The sequence below is a fragment of the Cuculus canorus genome, chromosome 1 (genome assembly GCF_017976375.1).
Source record: "Cuculus canorus isolate bCucCan1 chromosome 1, bCucCan1.pri, whole genome shotgun sequence".
Classification (NCBI taxonomy): Eukaryota; Metazoa; Chordata; class Aves; order Cuculiformes; family Cuculidae; genus Cuculus; species Cuculus canorus.
The window spans coordinates 7,214,684-7,233,814 of NC_071401.1; the positions used below are offsets into that span (position 1 = coordinate 7,214,684).

General features: G+C 39.5%; 1 protein-coding gene across 6 annotated transcripts in view; it reads left to right on the plus strand.

Moving 5' to 3' along the window:
* The window catches only part of ZMYM2 (zinc finger MYM-type containing 2), a 96,978-nt gene that overhangs the window by 12,130 nt on the left and 65,717 nt on the right, over positions 1-19,131 (plus strand). For 2 of the 6 annotated variants that reach the window (XM_054064635.1, XM_054064659.1), the window contains exons 2-3: positions 9,874-9,997; positions 11,370-12,229. In XM_054064635.1, coding sequence (XP_053920610.1) covers positions 11,380-12,229 — 850 coding nt within the window. In that variant the 5' untranslated portion in view covers positions 9,874-9,997; positions 11,370-11,379. The remainder of the gene's footprint in view (positions 1-9,873; positions 9,998-11,369; positions 12,230-19,131) is intronic. The other 4 variants (XM_054064651.1, XM_054064664.1, XM_054064670.1 and 1 more) reach the window with 4 other exon arrangements.

Below are 19,131 nucleotides of genomic sequence, written 5' to 3' on the forward strand. Positions count from 1 at the left end.
GCAGACTGGGCTGAATTAAGCAAGCCTGTAGCTGGCAGTTTGAAGAAAGTGATTGCTCCCCACTGTTTGGTACTTGGGAGACCACATCTACAGTGTTTAGTCCCATTTTGGGTGGACAGTGTTGCAGAGACACTGATAGACGGGAGTGAACCCCGTGGAGGGCCACCAGCTTAGAGGGGTGGAACACATAACAAAGAAAGGCTGAGAGAGGTGGCTGCGTTCATTCTAAAGAGAGGGTTGATGTAACATGTTACTGCCGTCTTCAACTAATTAATGCGAAAGTATAGAGATCAAGCCAGACTCTTCTAGGAGATGCCCATTGATAGGATGGCAGGTAATGAGCATAAGTTGCAACACGGAAAATTCTGAATAGCCGACATAATCAGACACTGGAAGAGGGTGTCCAGAGAGGCTGGGAAATCAGTATCCTTATAGATATTCCAAGCTCTGTTGGATATGAACCTAACAACCTGACTTGATTTCAAAGATGGATCCCATTTCTAATTTGTCAGTGCTCTGAGCTGGAGTGGATTTGGTAAGGTGATACCCAGTGGTCCCTTCCATCATCAGCTCTTCCATTAAACTTCCAGTGTTTAAGCCAAGTCTGATATCATTTACTGACCAGGAAGATGCTTTCCATTGATAGGGAGTACTTTACTACAAGTTAATTTAGACAGTCTCTGCCGCCACCCAACACAAAAATAAGAATTTTTGCTGTTTGGGTAAAATTATTAATAAAATGTGAATAGGTGAGATGTTCAAAATCTGCTTCTTAAAATTACTTTAAATGTACTGGCTCTCTTAAAAGAGTATGTTTTACAGGGAAAGTTAACTTCTCAACAGAATCATCATTACTGTAGCTAATAAATCAGTCTCTTTCTGAACCTTTAGTTCTACAGGATGCTTTAGGTCTAGTAGATCTCATCCGCTGGCATTGGAGAGGATGAGATCTACTTCCTTTTTCCTGTCTTGGGTTGTTTTTCCAGATTTGATTGGTTTATATGTGATCGGCTGTACCTCCAATTCCTTATAACTACAATTTTGAAAGGTTGTAGGCTACTTGTGTATATTAGGTGCTTATAGATTAGTATAGTCGCTACAATCATGATGCAGCTGTGAAAATATAGCCAATGCAATTATAGCTCCTACTAAAGACAGAGAAATAGAATGTTTGGTTTGTTGTAGAACCTTTTCTCATTACTACCTATACTAAATTTGTAGCAGTTGGTGTAATACATCTGTTAGTGGAGTATTTCCAGCCTTGCTTCCTAGAACCTGTAATAATTAAATGCTGTTTTAAAGTGATTATATGTATTGTGTATCACTATATCAATTTCTTGAATGCTAGCAAAAGCTAGAGACTTCAAAGATTTGAATTCTTAATTAATTTTCATTGGTCCCTGTGGAGCAAGAGTAAGGCACATTTTTGAACTGTGTGCTATGACCCACTGACATTTATCACTGGCCTGTATTCCATTGCACAGTCCAGACTTCTAAATAATTTTACTATTCTCAGATCTGTTTCTGACCTAGCCATTCAGTATGTATTTTTTTCCTATTAAGTGTTATATTTTTAAAAATTAAAATACATCAGATGGTAATTTGACCTCTTTGTGTGCTGTGTTGAGGTTGATTTGTACTATTTATTTTTATTTTTCCATGTTTTATTTCCCATTTTCCTACTTTGGTATCTTGTTTGCTTCTTGAAGCATAGTGTTTCTCTACTGTTACTGTACTACTCCCTTTCCACTTAGGTCATCTTTCAAGTCTGTTGCTGTGGTTTAGTGTTACTTGCTTTCCTGGAAATAGATATGCGTTTGGATATAAGTAATAGATAGGCATTTAGATGTAACTTCTTCTGTGGGTCCTTTGTCTGCTTTCACTTTTCTGTTCCATTTATAATAAAGGTTATCCGTAAGCAGCTTGTTGCTACTTGAGTACTGGAGAGAGAAAATTTACTGTCTACTGCATTACACATAATGTCTTTTAAAGCGAGAGGTAGTGCTGAGTTGTTGCTGATGAACACCTTTTCATGATTAAACGGCCACAAAATACATTGGAAGTGTGTGTATAAGGGGCAGGAGATACATGTTGGTATGGCTGCCCTTAAACGTAAACATAGTAGGCCAACATTGTGGTTTTGATTTGCCATGAATTGCTATGCCAAGTGCTGCTTATTCCCCTATGAATAATCTTGAAAATGATAGATGCTTGGTGTGGATATGTTTGCATTCGAGATAACCCTGAATAGAATCAGCTTTGAGACTGACCCTGAATTTTTATTGTGTTCATGCGTATAGGGGAGCAATTCTTAGCACTGGCTGAGTAGGAAGATCCAAGGAAGAGGCTGTGTTAACTAAAGGTATTCAGATGGAGACATCAATTGGAAACCAATTGCCAACATTCACATGTAATGCTGGTGGCTGCAGTGTAGTTAAGATGCTTTCGAGATAACGAAATCTGTGTGTTTTCAGGAAGCCCCGGTTTGCAAGTAAATAGTTTTTCTTTTGAATAAACTCAGAACTTACTCAACTGCCCCAAAATATTTCTTCAGCTGTTTTGATCTTGTCTTTTTATGATTCTTAAATGCTGTCTTTGGTAGATTACCGGTCTTTGTGCATAGGTTCTTGTCTTAAATTTCCTGAAAACTGTCTCACAAAGGTGGTTTGGGTATTACATAATGACTTAGTTACTAATTTCTTCAATCCATACTACTGCTTTGAAAATCTGGGTAAAGAATGAAATTCAAAGCAGCTCCAAACCTACTGGAAAATGAATTCTGGTGTAGTGTCTCTAGGCTGAAGCAATGAGATCTTGGCCTTTTCTGATGGTGGTTGTTAGACAGTGGATAGATTAGGTTTGTGGATCTGAACTTAGTATCCTGTTCCTGAAAGCTCTTGTGTCTGCTGAAAAACAGCAGTAACAAATACATCGATAGGTTAGTGTTAAGTGTTATTCAGACACGTGGTTAATATTTGTAATTAATTTGTATAATATTTAAAGAAAGAGCCTTGTTTTACTTTGATGTTATGAGAGCATGCACTTGAGTTTAGCCTGAAGCATGCAAATATTTATCAGTAGCATTTGTGTACGTAACGGATAGACTGATAAAGTAGTTGTGTCATTATGGCCTCAATACGGTGCGTTGTATAAGGCTTGCTTAAAGTCTTACAAGTTTCAGATACCCCGCTGATTGTTGCCAGTGGATATACACGTGTTCTAATATTCAGTCTGTTGCTGCTTGCTTACTGTAAGTTAGCACATGCATTTTGGAGAGTTTTATGCAGTATTTTGGTGTCAGGGTAGTGCAGCTCAGTCTGTGGCCCTCAGCTCGTCACTACTATCCTATCTGATAAAGTGATCTCTTCACTGTTCAGAGCTGTGGCCCCAACCCTTGTTATGTTCAGGCACAGCTCTTAGTGTTGTTGCATAGAGATTTTTGTGTTGGGGAACTGGGATGCCATGCAGAGTGACCTTGAGAGGTGGGACTGTGCGAACCTCATGAAGTTCAGCGAGGCCAAGTGCAAGGTCCTGGATCAGGGCAATACCAAGCACAGTTACAGGCTGGGAGGAGAATGGATTGAGCGTAGCCCTGAAGAGAAGGACTTGAGGGTGTTGGTGGATGAGAAGCTCAACTTGAGCCAGCAGCATGTGCTCGCAGCCCAGAAAGCAAGCCTTTCAGCTGCATCAAAAGAAGTGGGACCAGCAGGTCAAGGGAGGTGGTTCTCCCCCTCTACTCTGCTATTGTGAAACCTTGCCTGCAGTAGTGTGTTCAGTTCTGGAGTCCTCAGCACAGGGAGGACATGGATCTGTTGGAGCAAGTCCAGAGGAGGGCCATGAAGATGATCTGAAAATGTTTTCCTGCACCACAGATTATTAAAGCTATTTAATTATCTCACCGGGAGCCTTTTTGTTTGTGTGTTCTAAGACACTGGGCATAGCTCTCTTATTTTTGATGTTTTGTTTTTTATTCTTGCAGATTTATCATCTTCCTTGAGTTGTCTTTCTTTGCCAACGAGAAGACTTTACTTTTAATATAAATTGTTCATGTAACTCATCTGTTTTTTCTCTTCCTCTGAAAAGGCGGCAACCTGAACGTTTCGTGATAAAAAACATAGTTCACCAGTGTCTTGCTTATGTAATGACAGATGTGTTCTGTATTGTTCTTGATTCTTCCATTGTATTGTTTTTCCTCTTTGGTCGTCGATGATAGAGTAGCTTTGATTTGATAGAGTTGCAACTTGCATCTTAAGCTTCCACTCGAGAGGAATTGCTGTGTATGTAGTTACTCTTCTCTCCCTGTTCATTACCGTGCATTTATCACTAATGATTTTGCCTTCCAAACTGCCTGAGCATTCTGCATTGTGATATCCTTCTGTAGTTCTTTACAACCAGTTTCTGTGTTCAGCTGCTGTGAATAGTTACGTATGGTAAGGAAATTCACTTTGGTAGTCACTGTCTCTTTGGATTGATTGAGGTATGTTGACCTATATGATTTTATTTTGGAACCCCTCTGGTAATTTCTCTTTATTATGATGACAGCAGACAAGGCACTGTATTTTTCTCTTTAAATAATTGCAAAAGTAGTTCTGTGAGATGTTACATTTTCTTTGCAAAGTCTATGTTAATTATCTCCCCATATATTATTTTTCTTTTGTATATTTCTTCAGCTGTAGTTTCTATCAGTTTGTTTAGTGATGGAGATAGGACTGTACTTTAATTATTTGGGTAATTGTTATCACTTTCTGCTTAAGTAATTGGTTACAGATACTGAAATATGAAATTGCGCTATCTTTAGAAATCTTAAGTGAATGCCGTGTGGCGCTCGTAATTTGTTCTAAAATCCTCTTCTATTAGTACTTTTGTATGACATTTTTCTTCTGACTTGACCTCTGGAAAAAGAGCTTAGATGAGCTCTTCCCTGATCTTTTCCTTACAGAACATGAACGCAAAGGGTTTATTCCATGGTTTCTGCTATGGTTCAGGCTTCTTGAGTACTCTTTTTTTTTTTTCTTTCTTTCTTTAGGAAAATTTTGCTGTTTGTAGAATTGTCATTTATAGACATACCTTCGCTCTGACATAGGTCAGTAGCCTGTCTTGAACCATGCCTAGCAAAAGTTAAAGAATCAGGCAAATGTACTATGGGGAAGTTCATATACAATTTGAGCATCTTTGTAGCTTAGAGACTTCCTGATGGTAGTCTTTATGGGGGCCTTGAGGGTTCTTTTAGATTGGTTTTATATTTAATATGCTGAGCTTTTAAATGGCCTTCATGCCCTCAACAAACTTTTTATTCTAGCTGCTCCATTTTGTTTCCTTTTAAATGGGTTCTTCATGCTCATATTGTTCTCCTTTTTGAAGTAAAATGTTGAAGTAATGAATTATTTTATTTTAGGTTTTTTATTCCCCGGGAATTTAAATAAGCTTTTCTGGAATGCTATCTGGATAATTACATCTTGAACTATGTTGTGTGGCTCAGAATTAGATCAGAAGTGTTTTTTCCTTCTGTTAGTCTTGTAGAAGGTTGCAGTTGGCTGTGTTGTAAGAATTTGTGATTTAGAGCAGCCCTGTAGAGAAGGACTTGGGCGTTGCTCACTGATAAGAAGCTTAACATGAGCCAACAATGCACGCTTGCAGCCTAGAAGACCAACCGTGTCCTGGGCTGCATCAAGAGAAGCGTGGCCAGTAGGTTGAGGGAGATGATTCTGCTCCTCTATTACTCTCTTGTGAGATCCCACCTGGAGTATTGTGTCCAGTTCTGGAATCCTCAACATAAGAAGGATATAGAGCTGTTGAAACGGGTCCAGAGAAGGGCTACAAAGGTGAGCTGGAGCACCTCCCATACAAGGACAGGCTGAGAGAGTTGGGCTTGTTCAGCTCGAAGAAGAGAAGGCTCTGAGGAGATCTAGTAGTGACCTTCCAGTACCTGAAGGAGTCTACAAAAAAGCTGGGGAGGGACTGTTCGCAAGAGCACATAGTGATAGGACGAAGCGGAAAGATGTAGACTGGACGTGAGGACCAGATTCTTCACGATGAGGGTGCTGAGGCACTGGCACAGGTTGTCCGGGGAAGCTGTGGCTGCCCCATCCCTCAAGGTGTTCAAGGCAAGATTGGATGAGGCTATGAGCAACCTGATTCACTGGGACGTGTCCCTGCCCATGGCAGGGAGATTTGGAACTGGATGATCTTTAAGGTCCCTTCTAACCCAAACCATTCTATGTTTCTGTGATTAATATATTATTTCTTCTAGTTTGGATATGGAATTTAAATGCAGCACAGTACCTGTTGAGTTAAAGAATTTTGGGATACTGAGTTAGGATACTGAACTCTGCTAGCAGAAAGTAGTATTACTGCACTGGAACAAATCAATCACACTTTTCTTGTTCCGATACTTCTTCCTTAGTATAATACTGTCCCCTGAATTTTGTTCATCTGCTCACTTTGGAAGATGTCTCGGTTACATATTCTCTTATAAGCAGTATTTCAAGTTTTCCCTTTTTATTTTTGGGCTTCCAGCCTTTATATGGAAGCACTTGCACATGCTGGTCCTACTTCAGATGTCTGTTTCAAGCACCATGTGTTGGTGAGACTGTAGTTTTGGCTGGATTTCAGTGACTTCTTTCGATTTTTGTGGCTTTGCTCCAAGTGTACATAACCATGACTGTGCTCTTCTGTCACCTTCATCCCAGGTGTTACTAGTGGCACTTAATAAAGGCCTTTGCATTCCAGTTCCTGCTTTTGTTGAAGATTTCTTCTTTTCTTCCTAGGTGTATCCCTCCACCCTCAATAGCTGCAATTCATGACGAATATAAAACTGTAATGGAGTTAAGATTTGGGCTATGGAGCATTACCTAGCTGTCTAAAAAGCTGTAGTATTTGCCATGCTTCTGGAGAACTGCCTGTATATTTTGCCTTTTATTTCTTCCATTAATTAAACCTTGAATGTAGCTATGGGACTGTAATTTATTTTAGAATGAAGACTTTTATAGATGAGTGCTGTAGCCTAATTTAAAAGGAGGACACACAAAGCCTGGTTCAGGAAGAACTGCTCTGTATTGGTGCCTCTGTTTCCGTATTGTTGCCTGTGCGCTACCACAAAGCCTTGAGCTCATTCTACAGAAGTTTTAACAAGTATTTTCCGCAGACCAGCTCGCACCAGTTTGTGTTGTGTTAGGTTTTTTTCAAAGTCTTAAGAATTCATCCAATGATCAGTTTAATCAGTCTTACAGGTTTCTAGTAGTTATTTTTTCCGTTGTTGAGCATCTTTTGCTGGTATCAGTTGTGAAGTATGAGTTTTTTCCTGGTTTGCCATTCTAAACCTAGTCTTTCACTTTGATCATTCTTTTATTATTATTATTTATTATCAACCACCTCCCTGGGCAGCCTCTGCCAGTGCCCAATGACCCTTTCCGTGAATAATTTTTTCCTGGTGTCCAGCCTGAACCTCCCCTGGCGAAGCTTCTGGCCATTTCCCCTTGTCCTGTCCCCTGTCACTTGGGAGAAGAGGCCAGCTCCCTCCTCTCCACAACCTCCTTTCAGGTAGTTGTAGTGAGCAATAAGGTCTCCCCTCAGCCTCCTCTTCTCCAGGCTAAACAAACCCAGTTCCCTCAGCCGCTCCTCATAAGACTTGTTCTCCAGCCCCCTCACCAGCTTCGTTGCTCTTCTCTGGACGCTCTGCAGAGCCTCAGCATCCTTCTTGTGGTGAGGGGCCCAGAACTGAACACAGTACTCGAGGTGCGGTCTCACCAGTGCTGAGTACAGAGGGAGAATAACCTCCCTGGACCTGCTGGTGACCCCATTTCTGATACAAGCCAAGATGCCATTGACCTTCTTGGCCACCTGGGCACACTGCTGGCTCATGTTCAGTCGGCTGTCAACCAACACTCCCAGGTCCTTCTCCTCCAGGCAGCTTTCTAGCCAGACTTCTCCTAGTCTGTAGCACTGCATAGGGTTGTTATGCCTCAAGTGCAGGACCCGGCATTTGTCCATGTTAAACCTCATGCCATTGTCCTCAGCCCAGTGGTTCAGCCTGTTCAGATCCCTTTGCAGAGCCTCCCTACCCTCCAGCAGATCCATGCTTCTACCCAGCTTAGTGTCATCCACAAACTTGCTGAGGGTGCACTCAATGCCTTCATCCAGGTCATTGATAAAGACATTGAACAGGGCTGGACCCAGTACCGAGCCCTGAGGAACCCCACTTGTGACCGGCCTCCAGCTGGAGTTAACTCCATTGACCACCACTCTCTGGGCCCGGCCATCCAACCCAGTTTTCAACCCAGGAGAGTGTGCGCCTGTCCAGGCCAGAGGCTGACAGTTTCTGCAGCAGAATGCTGTGAGAAACTGTGTCAAAGGCTTTACTGAAGTCCAAGAAGACTACATCCACAGTCTTGTTACAAATTACAACACAGTCTGTCTTACAACTAGGGATCTGCAAAAGTAGGGATGGCAAAGGTTTGAGTCATGTCTGAGGTATAGTCTTGGCATAGTCTCATTTCTTCTTTGCTCCCATCTGTTCAGGTATATTTAAAACTTTAATAAAAGCTTTATGTGCGTGTGATGCTTTTGTCCTTGTAGAGAAAGAAAATACATGGAATAAACCTGGGAAACTTTAAGAATTAGTGAACTGAATTAATTCTTTTCATCAGAAGCAGAGATATAGAGAATTCCAACTTTGAATTATTCAGCCCTGGAGGGAAAAATAAGATAGGTAAAAGAGAATATTGGATTAAATTAATTTTCAGTGTAACTGACTGGTTTCCAGGGAGCTACAAGCCAACTGCATTGATAACACAATTATTTTTTTGTAAGAAAACCTCTTTTGTTCCGATCAAATGTTACCTTTATTGAGGTTCCAGTGCTGTTACATAGTGGTATTTGACTGCAAGGCTAATGTGTGAAGGAACTCAAACGTGGTTGCCTCCCTTCTAGGATTAATGTGGTTTACAGCTTTACTGTTTAGCTTTGTGTCCATCCCCTGTCCCCCCTGCACTGCTGCTCCCACTCAGTTAATGTACAAGAGGGCTTCAATAATGTTGTAAAACCATAGAAGAATATTTGAGTTTTACTCCTCTAGACTTCTACTGTCTGGGGATTTTTAACGTCTGTCCTCAAAACAGTAGATAACTGCAGAAGTTGATGCTCTATTTTAAAAATTCTGCCAAGTCTGGGAAAGATAATGTCCGTTATAAAATCTGAAGGATAGAGGCTTGAACTTTGAACATTTTCAGTCTCTTGTGACTGATCCATGTGTTAATATAAGCTGCGGATGATTGAACCTGTGCGAAGTGTCACTGCAGTACATATATGCTAGTTGAATATCATTAGCAATATAAGGTTTATATTGCACTGTAAGCCTGATTTATAATGTATATTTTGTAATTGTCTTAATTTTAGTGTAGTATATTCTGCTATGAGCATCAAGGAGGTTCATACAATAAAAAGCCTGGAAATGTAGCTGCTAAGGTTTCTTTTCTTGATAGCTCAGTTTACTTAAATGGTTTATTGCCTTAATATTCTATTACAGCTATACTTCTTAATTCTAGTGTTGTATTACTTAATTGCAGTTACGTCTGTTTGTCTTTTACCAAGCGCTCTATTTTTTCTGTCTTATCTGTAAAGCATCAAACAAAGGATTCTGGCTTTGTGATGTGACAGAGTGGAAAATATAGAATAAACAATACTGTTGCTGCTTTACTCAGTGATGATTGCATAGATAGATGTCTCTAATGTTGTAGGATGATAGTGCTAGAAGTCAGGTTTGGACTTAAGCTGTAAACGTAGAAGGAAGTCAGTTTGATGAACATAGTCGGTAGAAGATGTTTGAGATGAAGAAACTGTTTTGTATGTCTAATGTTTGTTTTAACCCTGTTTTAGAACACACAGCTTTTGTGGAGGGCAGCAAGTTGATAGAAGAAGAGCAGATTCCTCACAGGAAAGAAAATAAAAGCTCTTGGAGCAACTTATTAAGGTAAACAGATTGCAGTGGATTTCTGGATGGGTAAGTATTGATGAGCAGGATATTTCTACTTCCTCTATTTGCCTTCCCTTGTAAAGGATTTGTAAAAAAGTGCAGAAAGCTACCTATAGCCTTTCACAAAAGCTCAGTCATGTAAAAAATCAGTGTGTCCTTGGAGACACCCAAATTATCATGTAGGTATGTCTGTTTTTCTCATGTATATCAAGATCGACTTAACTTACTGACTTAAAGAGCAGATATTTTTCAGAGAGATCTTTACTACCGGTTGTATATTGGTTTGGAATTACAGGTACTGAAATCATATAGCCAAGTTTCCTTTTAGATTTTTTTTAATTCACGGTAGAATTGGCAATTATAAATAACAGATTCCCCAAACTGAACAATTACTGAAAGCAAACAGAAACCCCTAGGCAGAGTAGCTGTTGGGAAGGAAGAAGCATCCCTGGCTGTTTAAGAAGAAAAGAGATAAAGTTGTTGAAAGCTGCAGTGGAGCATGATGTAACAAGTCAGGAACTCAAATGAGCCACCTTTGATAATGGCTAGAAATGGGAGGTTGCTGTGCACCTTTTGCTGCTTGATAATGTATCAGTTCTCATCATGTGCAGCTGTTGCCTATCTCTCTTGCTTACCTCTGTGTTCCCCTTATATTTGGGCCACCTAAGGAGCTTTGGCATTGTGGGATTGGGGGAAAATGAGTCACAATGTTGCCCTTTTGATTTTGTCTTTTTTTTTTTGCTAGGCACTTGGATATGCCTGTCAGTCTTTTATTTTATAAAAGTATTGATACTAAAACTTATGATTTATAATAGGAATGAAACTTGGTAGGAATTCAGATTTTCATTCTGCAGGTCTAACTTTTGAGCTTGCTTAACAGTCTAGAAAAAGCAGTGTTACAGGATCGTTGTGTGCATATGTGGATGGGAAAGGGGCTGAGGAAACAGGAGCATGTAATAAATGCCCCCTCCCTGGAAGTGTTCAGGGCCAGGTTGTTTGGGGCCTTGAGCAGTTTGGTCTGGTGGGAGGTGTCCATGCTGTAGGGGCTTGGAACTGGGTGATCTTTAAAGTCCCTTCCAACCCAAACCATTCTATGAATAAATACCATCAAAAATTCTATTTCCTGTGTGTATATGTATGTATTGCCAAATATGACGACATGTAGCTGTTGTCTGGGAAATGTTGGTGATGTCGATATTTTTTTTTTTCTAGTATCGGATTAGAAAGTAAATGAATCTTAAGACATTCAAGGAAGAACATAGATAAACTTCGGGAAGAAAATTAAAAGCTGAAACTATTAATTCTATAGTTATTTTTAGGAACTGTTACTGGAGAGTTTTATATCTTACTCTGAAGCTGGGTGTTGGTTTTTTTTCTTGCTTTGTTTTTCTTTAAACAGCAGATCTGGAATGGACACGAGTCCTCTGGGACGATTAGAACTGTCTGAACATACTGCTAGTCTACTGGGGAATACCACCATGGCAGCAGGTCTTGCAAATGTGGGAAACACATTTGGAGGTCCACCAAGTTCTTTAGTTTCGAGACCTAATAAATTCCAGAACTCACCTATAGAAGATGACGATGATGTAGTTTTTATTGAACCTGTGCAACCTCCACAAAATTCTACATCACTGATAGTGGATCAAAGGAACACTGCATTTACATCATCAAAAAATGAAGAACTTCAAGGGAATGAGTGCAAAATGCCTCCTCCTCCAAAAGACTTAAATTCTCAAAAGGGGAGTATAAGTGAAACTATCATTATTGATGATGAAGAAGACATTGAAACAAATCAAGTACAAGAGAAGAATGCTTCCAGTTTTAATGAACGAAGACTTCCGGAGTGTAAAAATAGAACCAACGATATGGAATTCTCAGCTTCCAGTTTTTCGAGAAGTAAGGTAAATTCAGGAATAGGTAATAGTGGTATAACCACAGAACCAGACTCTGAAATTCAGATTGCTAATGTTACTACATTAGAAACAGGTGCTGTGAGCTCTGTGAGTGATGGTCATTTAGAAAATGCTGAAGGGCGTGACATGAACTTAATGATTACACATGTAACATCACTCCAGAATGCCAACTTGGGAGATGTATCTAATGGACTGCAGTCAAGTAATTTTGGTGTTAATATGCAAACATACACCCAATCTTTGACTTCACAGACCAAGACTGGTGTAGGACCTTTCAATCCTGGTAGAATGAATGTGGCTGGAGATGTATTTCAAAATGGAGAATCTGTGACTCATCATAATCCTGGTAAGTTGCAATTCTGAACATCTTAAAAAGCTGAAAATACGTAATAAAATGTTGATTAAAGTGTTTTGGGCAGTGGCAATGCTTAATTTTTTTAGCTTAATTCATATGGAAGGTCTTGGCTCCCTTCATCCCCATCACAACCTTATCTGAGACTTCAGAATAAAATACACTCAATGATGTGATGTCTTAGTTAGGTGAACTATCCAGTGTAACAGTTAGTGATAAACTGTGAATGTTTTGAGACACAAGTATTTGTATCTAAAGAAAAGCTGGTTTATGACTCCATTAGTGTAGAAGGGGTACACTCAAGGTTAGTTCAGCTATATAACTTTTGTACATTTTTGTGGAGTCCTATGACTAGTGTAACGCATCAAATTTATTTAAGTAGTGTTTTACTGGTCTATCGTCTTGCCATCTGAGTATAATTTGACATGTAAAAAGCCTGAATTTGAAAGTCCAATCTTAAGTTGTAAGTAGGCATTTTGTAATTTCTTGCATACTGAGCATTTAAATTATACAATATTAATTATTTTTAATTGACTGGTTTTGTTCTGTATCTGTGTGAACAGCAGCATAGTGTCTCCTGATTTAGTAAGGAAAGAGGTATTGCTAAAAAACAGATGGCACAGCTGTGAATGGCCTTCTGGAATCACTATTCTACAGAATTTAAGCTTCCACATAAGCAATTTAAACCCTTCAAAGTTCCAACACGTACCGGTACTCTGTCCTGTTAGGCTAGAAGTGGGGGCAAAAAGCCAAATTTCCATTTTCTCTGGGTGTTCAGCTTCAAACTAGTTTAGGTCATTTTAAAAGGAAAATTTAAAGGTCAATTTAAAAGGTGCAGTAGGCCTTGGTAATGCACAATTTCTTGACTTGCTCATGTATGCTTATTAAAACGCATGGATTTCTTGTATTTTTTTTTCCACCTGATTTTCAACGAATATTTAGATAGCACAGTTCCTGAGCTTGGTCATATATTACCAAACATGATTTTGCACAGGTGTCAATACCTTTCATATTGTATTATGGAAATGCCCGTATGAAGCTAAGCTTTAAGTTGAGTGTTAAGTTGTGGGGGGGTTGTGTTAATCTTGAAACTGATATCAAAATTTGACTTCAGAGGTTGAAACCTGTGAAGTTCTTATGGTCTGGGTGTCTCACTGAATTATTTGGTGATTAGGTTTCTAATCTTTTAAAACAAATATTCCCGCTACTGCTAGTTGATCCCTTAGACATGGATCATGAGTATTGTGTAGTCACAGGTGGTGAAGTACTCATGCATGAGAACTTAAAAGCATTATTACCTTAATGTAGTGCCTTTGTTTTACTTGGGGAAAACGCATCTTAAGAAAATCAGCTTTCCCTTCAACTAATGAATTTTTATTTTTTTGGTTTGATTAAAAGACACATGGCAGAATTTTGCTGGTGTGAAGCCTGATAAGCTGAGACCATAGCTGTATTGGAATAGATTGAGGTCAGAGAGACACAAGTATTGGCTGGGACTCCCTTGTAGGGACCTGATGAAAAAGATTTATTCAGAAGAGAAGAAAAATAAATGTACAAGTGGCTGAGAGATATTTTTAAGGTGTACATATATAGGATTTTTTTGTGGCTATGGTCATTGTATGTCAAAAATACAGAGCAGTAGTTTCAAAAGGAAGCAGGAGGGGCTGCCATAGGTAAAGGCGAGGAAAGAAATACCAAATGAGAGAAATCAGAAAAATTACTGAGAATGTGTGAAGAAGAAACAAGGAGGAAAGAGGGAAGACAGCTGTAGTGGAAATGGCTTTTACGCAAGAAAGTGATCCACATGTACCAAGTTTCAGCCTAGCAGGATTTTGTGCTTACAGAGACGTAAAGGAAAGCTTTCCAAGATGCAAGTTTCAATTTTGTTCTTTTTCCCTGGAAGTCACCGCCTTTTTTTTCTAGAAAATCTTGTCAGTAGAAGTTAACCCTGCCTTTGATAATATGACAGGAAGCATCTGACCTTAAATATGATTTAATATATTCTGTTCAATTATAGCCTAAGATAGGATTCATCTTTTCTGGATCAGTGGTGTTGCATGTCTCCTGATTTCCAGATTTCTGAAGTATTTCCAGTGGAGGTGGAGACTCCTGCTTAGTTAATTTAAGCCTGTTGAGGATTAAAATGATTTGATTTATGTCATTTGAAGATCATGGATTGAAAAACATTGATTATAGTTCAGAAACAGGATGTAAGAAGTTGAATAGCGAACTGGTTTTGGATACCACAGTTTTCTTTAGAGATTTGCTGGTTAGTTTTTATGGAATGTCAAAGTAATTTCGAGAGCAGTTTTGCAAATCTGAGCTAGTCTGTTACCCAAAGACACACTAGCTTGCATCTTGGACAAGACCTGTTTTACGTTTGCTTCCTGTATCAAGTATTTGAAGCCTTGAAGATGCAAATGTATTGTTTACTTACACATCTTTTCCCCCCCTAGTGACAAAAAAAGTAGGACATGTGACATCTACTTATTGTTAGAGAAATAATACATCAAAATTGGTGATAGTGAGGTTCTGGCAAATACATTGTATGTGTTTGTATCAGAAATTATCTGGCCAGCAAGAGTAGGGAAGTGATTGTGTGCTGCACTGGTGAGGCTGCACCTCGAATGCTGTGTTCAGTTTTGGGCCCCTCACTACCAGAAAGACACTGAGGTGCTGGAGCACGTGCACAGAAGGGGAGCGAAGCTGGTGAAGGATCTGGAGCACAAGTCTTATGAGGAGCAGCTGAGAAACCTGGAGCTACTGAATCTGGAGAAGGGGAAGCTGAGAGGAGACCTTTCCACTCACTGCAACTCCAGGAAAGGAGGTTGTAGTGAGGTCAGTGTTGGTTCCTTGTCCCAAGTAACAAGCGGTAGTATGGGAGGAAATGGCCTCAGGTTGCATCATGGGAGGTTTAGGCTGGATATTAGGAAAAAAATCTTTACTGAAAGGGTTATCAAGCACTGGAATGGGCCGCTCAGGGAAGTGGTTAAGTTGCCATCTGTGGAGGTATATAAGGGACGTGTAGATGTGATGCTTAGGGACATTGTCTACTGATGGAGTTGGCAGTGTTAGATCTATGGTTAGATTCAATGGTCTTCAAGGTCTTTTCCAATCTGAATGATTATATGATTCCGTATGTGGCTTGGAAGATTTCTTCTAGATCAGTCTTAGTCTATTCCCCTCAGCTAAGGGCCTCCACAGTATGGGAAGCAGTGGGTGCATAATGTGCAACTCATTAATTCAGAACCTATTGTGGTTTGGGTTGGAAGAGACTTTTAGTGGTAGTTGTCCCATGGACAGGCACATCTTTAGATAAATCAGGTTGCTGAAGGCCCCATCGCCCCATCCAACCTAACCCTGAACGCTTCTAGTGCTAAGGCATCCGCAACTTCTCTAGGCACCCACGGTTTCACCACCCTCGCTGTAAAATAATTTCTTCCTTATATCTAGTCTAAATCTACCCTCTCTTAGTTTAAAACCATTATCCTTTGTCCTGTCACTACATGTCTTAGTAAAGAGTGTCTTTCCATCTTTCTATATATCCCCTTTATATATCGAAAGGCTGTAGTGTGGCCTTCCTACAGCCTTCTGTTCTCTAGGTTGAACAACCCCAAATCTCTTTGCCTTTCTTCACAGGCAAGGTGTTCTAGCCTTTTGTCTTTTTTAGTGGCCCTCCTCTGGACCTGTTCTAACAAGCCTGTGTTTCTCTTGCTCTGGGAACCCCAAGGCTGGATGCAGTACTCCAGGCAAGTTGTCACCAGAGTGGAGTAGAGGGGAAGAATCACCTCTTTTGACCTGTTGACCAGGCTTCTTTTGACACAGCTCAGGATACTGTTGACTTTCTGGGCTTTGAGCCGACATTGCCACTTTATGTCCAGCTTCTCATCCACCAGTACCCACAGGTCCTGCTGTGCAGGGCTGCTCTCAATCTGTTTATCCCCCAGTTTATATTGATAGTCAGGATTGCCCTGACATGTGTGCAGCATCTTGCACTTGGCCTTAATGAGCTTCATAAGGTTCAATTAGGTCCACTTTTCAAGCTTAACAAGGTCCCTCTGGATGGCATCCCTTCCCTTTTTCTTACCAACTGCACCACTCAGCTTGGTGTTATCTATAAACTTGCTGAGGTTGCACTTAATTCCACTGTCTCTGTGGGTGAAGATATTAAATAGTATCAGTTTAAAGTACAGACCCTTGAGGTCATTGCTGGTTTCCAGTTAGACATTGAGCTGTTAACTGTAATTCTTTGCAGCCAGCCATCCAGCCAATTCTTATCCATCATATCCATGTGTCTTCAATTTAACAGCAAGAACATTTTGGGGGGGCCATATCAAAAGTCTTATAGATGTCCAAGGTGATGAACAGAAGTACATGCAGATGAGTTCCAAATGCCTTGGGACTAGAATTTAGGTTTTGCTTCTCTGAATGCAATGTGATTTAGGCTTTTTGTGTGTAAAAACATCTCCAAAGCCATCATCAACACTGAGTGAACTGAGGATGCAGTTCTGAACTGTCCTGCTCTGAACCAGGTCATTAATGCAGATGTGGCTGAATATGATTCAAGAGCTGCATGCCTCTGTAAAACTTTTATTACTGTCTTCCTCCTCACCTTTGCCCCAAGTTGTGCTGATACTTTTTTTTTTTTTGCAGCTTTTTAAAAAAGACTGTTTCATTGAACCATTTTCGCAAGGTGGCTCCACAAATAGATGTGTTGGTAGAAATGAGAGTAAGGAATAATTTTATAGCAGTTTAGAACAGGAATGAGTGAGAAAGAATGAGAAGACTGTGAAGAGCTGTTATATTAAGACGAAATCGAACATGATACTTTACAGTCGCAAAAACTTGGCCATTAAAGAACCTGAAGGTTGAAGACATAAGGGCAGTGAAGCATGGAAATTCATCAGGAAACAACTTAAGGAAGTGTGATGCACCACCTCAGTTCAAGGACATGAAAAATGGATTCCAAAATCCTTTGTAAATAATATAAAGGCAAGGAGGTGACATGGCTAAAAAGTGAGATGTTAAGAAAAGTCACAATGTAAAAATTAATCTCTGTGAAGATGTGATAGGGAAGAAATGAATGCACAAAAAGGAAAGGCAAGAACTTTAGATGTTCTTGTGGTGTGCTTGTGGAAGGAGAAATGCCAACAAAATGTCAATTAACAAAGGCTGTCTGGAGATTTAAGATACTAAGGAAATACAAAATAATCTTAATGAGGTACTAGGCAATCATGGTAGAGATTTCAAACTCAAGTATGCGTAGCGGACTCAAGTTTTTGTGAATGTTAGGTGGATGCTATTGGAATTACAAGCACACCTAACTTCACTGCACATCCTACCTATTCCTGATAAAAGATACAATGTGTTCCCAATTAAAACCTGTGAGAAAAGAGAAGAATCAAAAAATATTTTGGGATGTTAAGGGGCTATCAGGACATAAATATATCTGAGGTAGTAGACATAATAGTATAGAAAAGTTTGAAGAGAGCACTCAAGTGAATTTTAACTTTAGGCACTGTGGAAACATGTCTCAGTTTGTCAGTACGGATGGATACTCATGCCTTCAAAGGTAAACTTCCTCAATGGCTCGAAGAGGAATGTGCTTTGTTCTGCTTCCTTTCTCTCTTCCCTTCATCCTTTCATTCCAGCTTTTCTTTTTACCCTCAAGCATTACAATAGGTAAATTTCGAACTTATCTTAAATATGTCAAGGACATCCTTGACAGCTATGAAGTCACAACAGAAGATGATCTTCAGCTTGCTAAGAAATGTACCTTGTTTGTTGCTGTAACAAGGGAACTTCTGTCCCTACAAGTAATTAAAACTATGTAGTAGAATATGTTACTAGTAAAACCCTCTTGCGAAAACAGAGGACTTCAGAAAATAGCATGAGGAAAGGGTGCCTTCTATTGAATGAATGATTATGGACCAATGTAATGTCCCTTACAGCAAGGTATGATCAGTTGCTGAAGTCTGTAGGTTAAGATTTTTGTTAGAAGTTACAGAAATTAAAATCATCTTTCTTATATTTGGTTGCTAATACTAGTTGTAGTAATTATCCAGGAATATACTGAATTACTGTAGTAACAGAGTCAAAGTTTGAGTATTTTTATTTAGTTACAGTAAGTGCTGTGTTTACTCTTTACTTAGAAGTAGTAGCACAAGTTCTACGTAATAGTAATACTTTTGTAAATGTTTACTAGTCAGTAAGTGACAGTGAAGTACTGTTGTAGATGCTAGGAATAGAAAGCTTGAAAGGTAAGTCCCATGTGCAGTGATGGTACTTGGGGTAGCTGAGACATACTCTTGAAAATGTGTGTCAGTATTTTTTTTTATAATGGCAAGAAGTTCCTCTTCAGGTTTTAATTCATGCTTAGGTAATGTGTCATTCTTGGTTTTCTTCAGAAGCTTGGCATTCCTATATTCTGGTGACAGCTATTTAAAATGAAAGGTTAAATTACAAAGGAAAGCCTAGAAATTACATTTATTTTCCCCCAGAGCAGTATGTTCTGCTCCAAATGAAGATGGCGAGCATGTAATTTAACAGAAGCACGTGATTTTTCTAGATATATTTCTGTTGGAGAAAAAGTTTTACTTGTAGCATGTTATACTACAAAAGATTTGGCAAAGATGACTTAGTACCACAGACAGATGGAAGACTAGTGGAGCCTGGAACACAGGGATATGGATTTGTGTAGTGCCAGAACTTAGTGAAATATTGTTTTCTAGGTTTATTGATTTCTAAGGAGAAAACTCTGGGAGGGCTCTGCCAATTTGCATGTTAAGCGGTATTCATTGCATTGAAAAGTTAATTGAAAAAAATAGGAACTGTGAGAGGAAAATGGCATGGATGCAGATCCCAGATGTGCTCTTTATCCTAACTGTAGTTTGGTT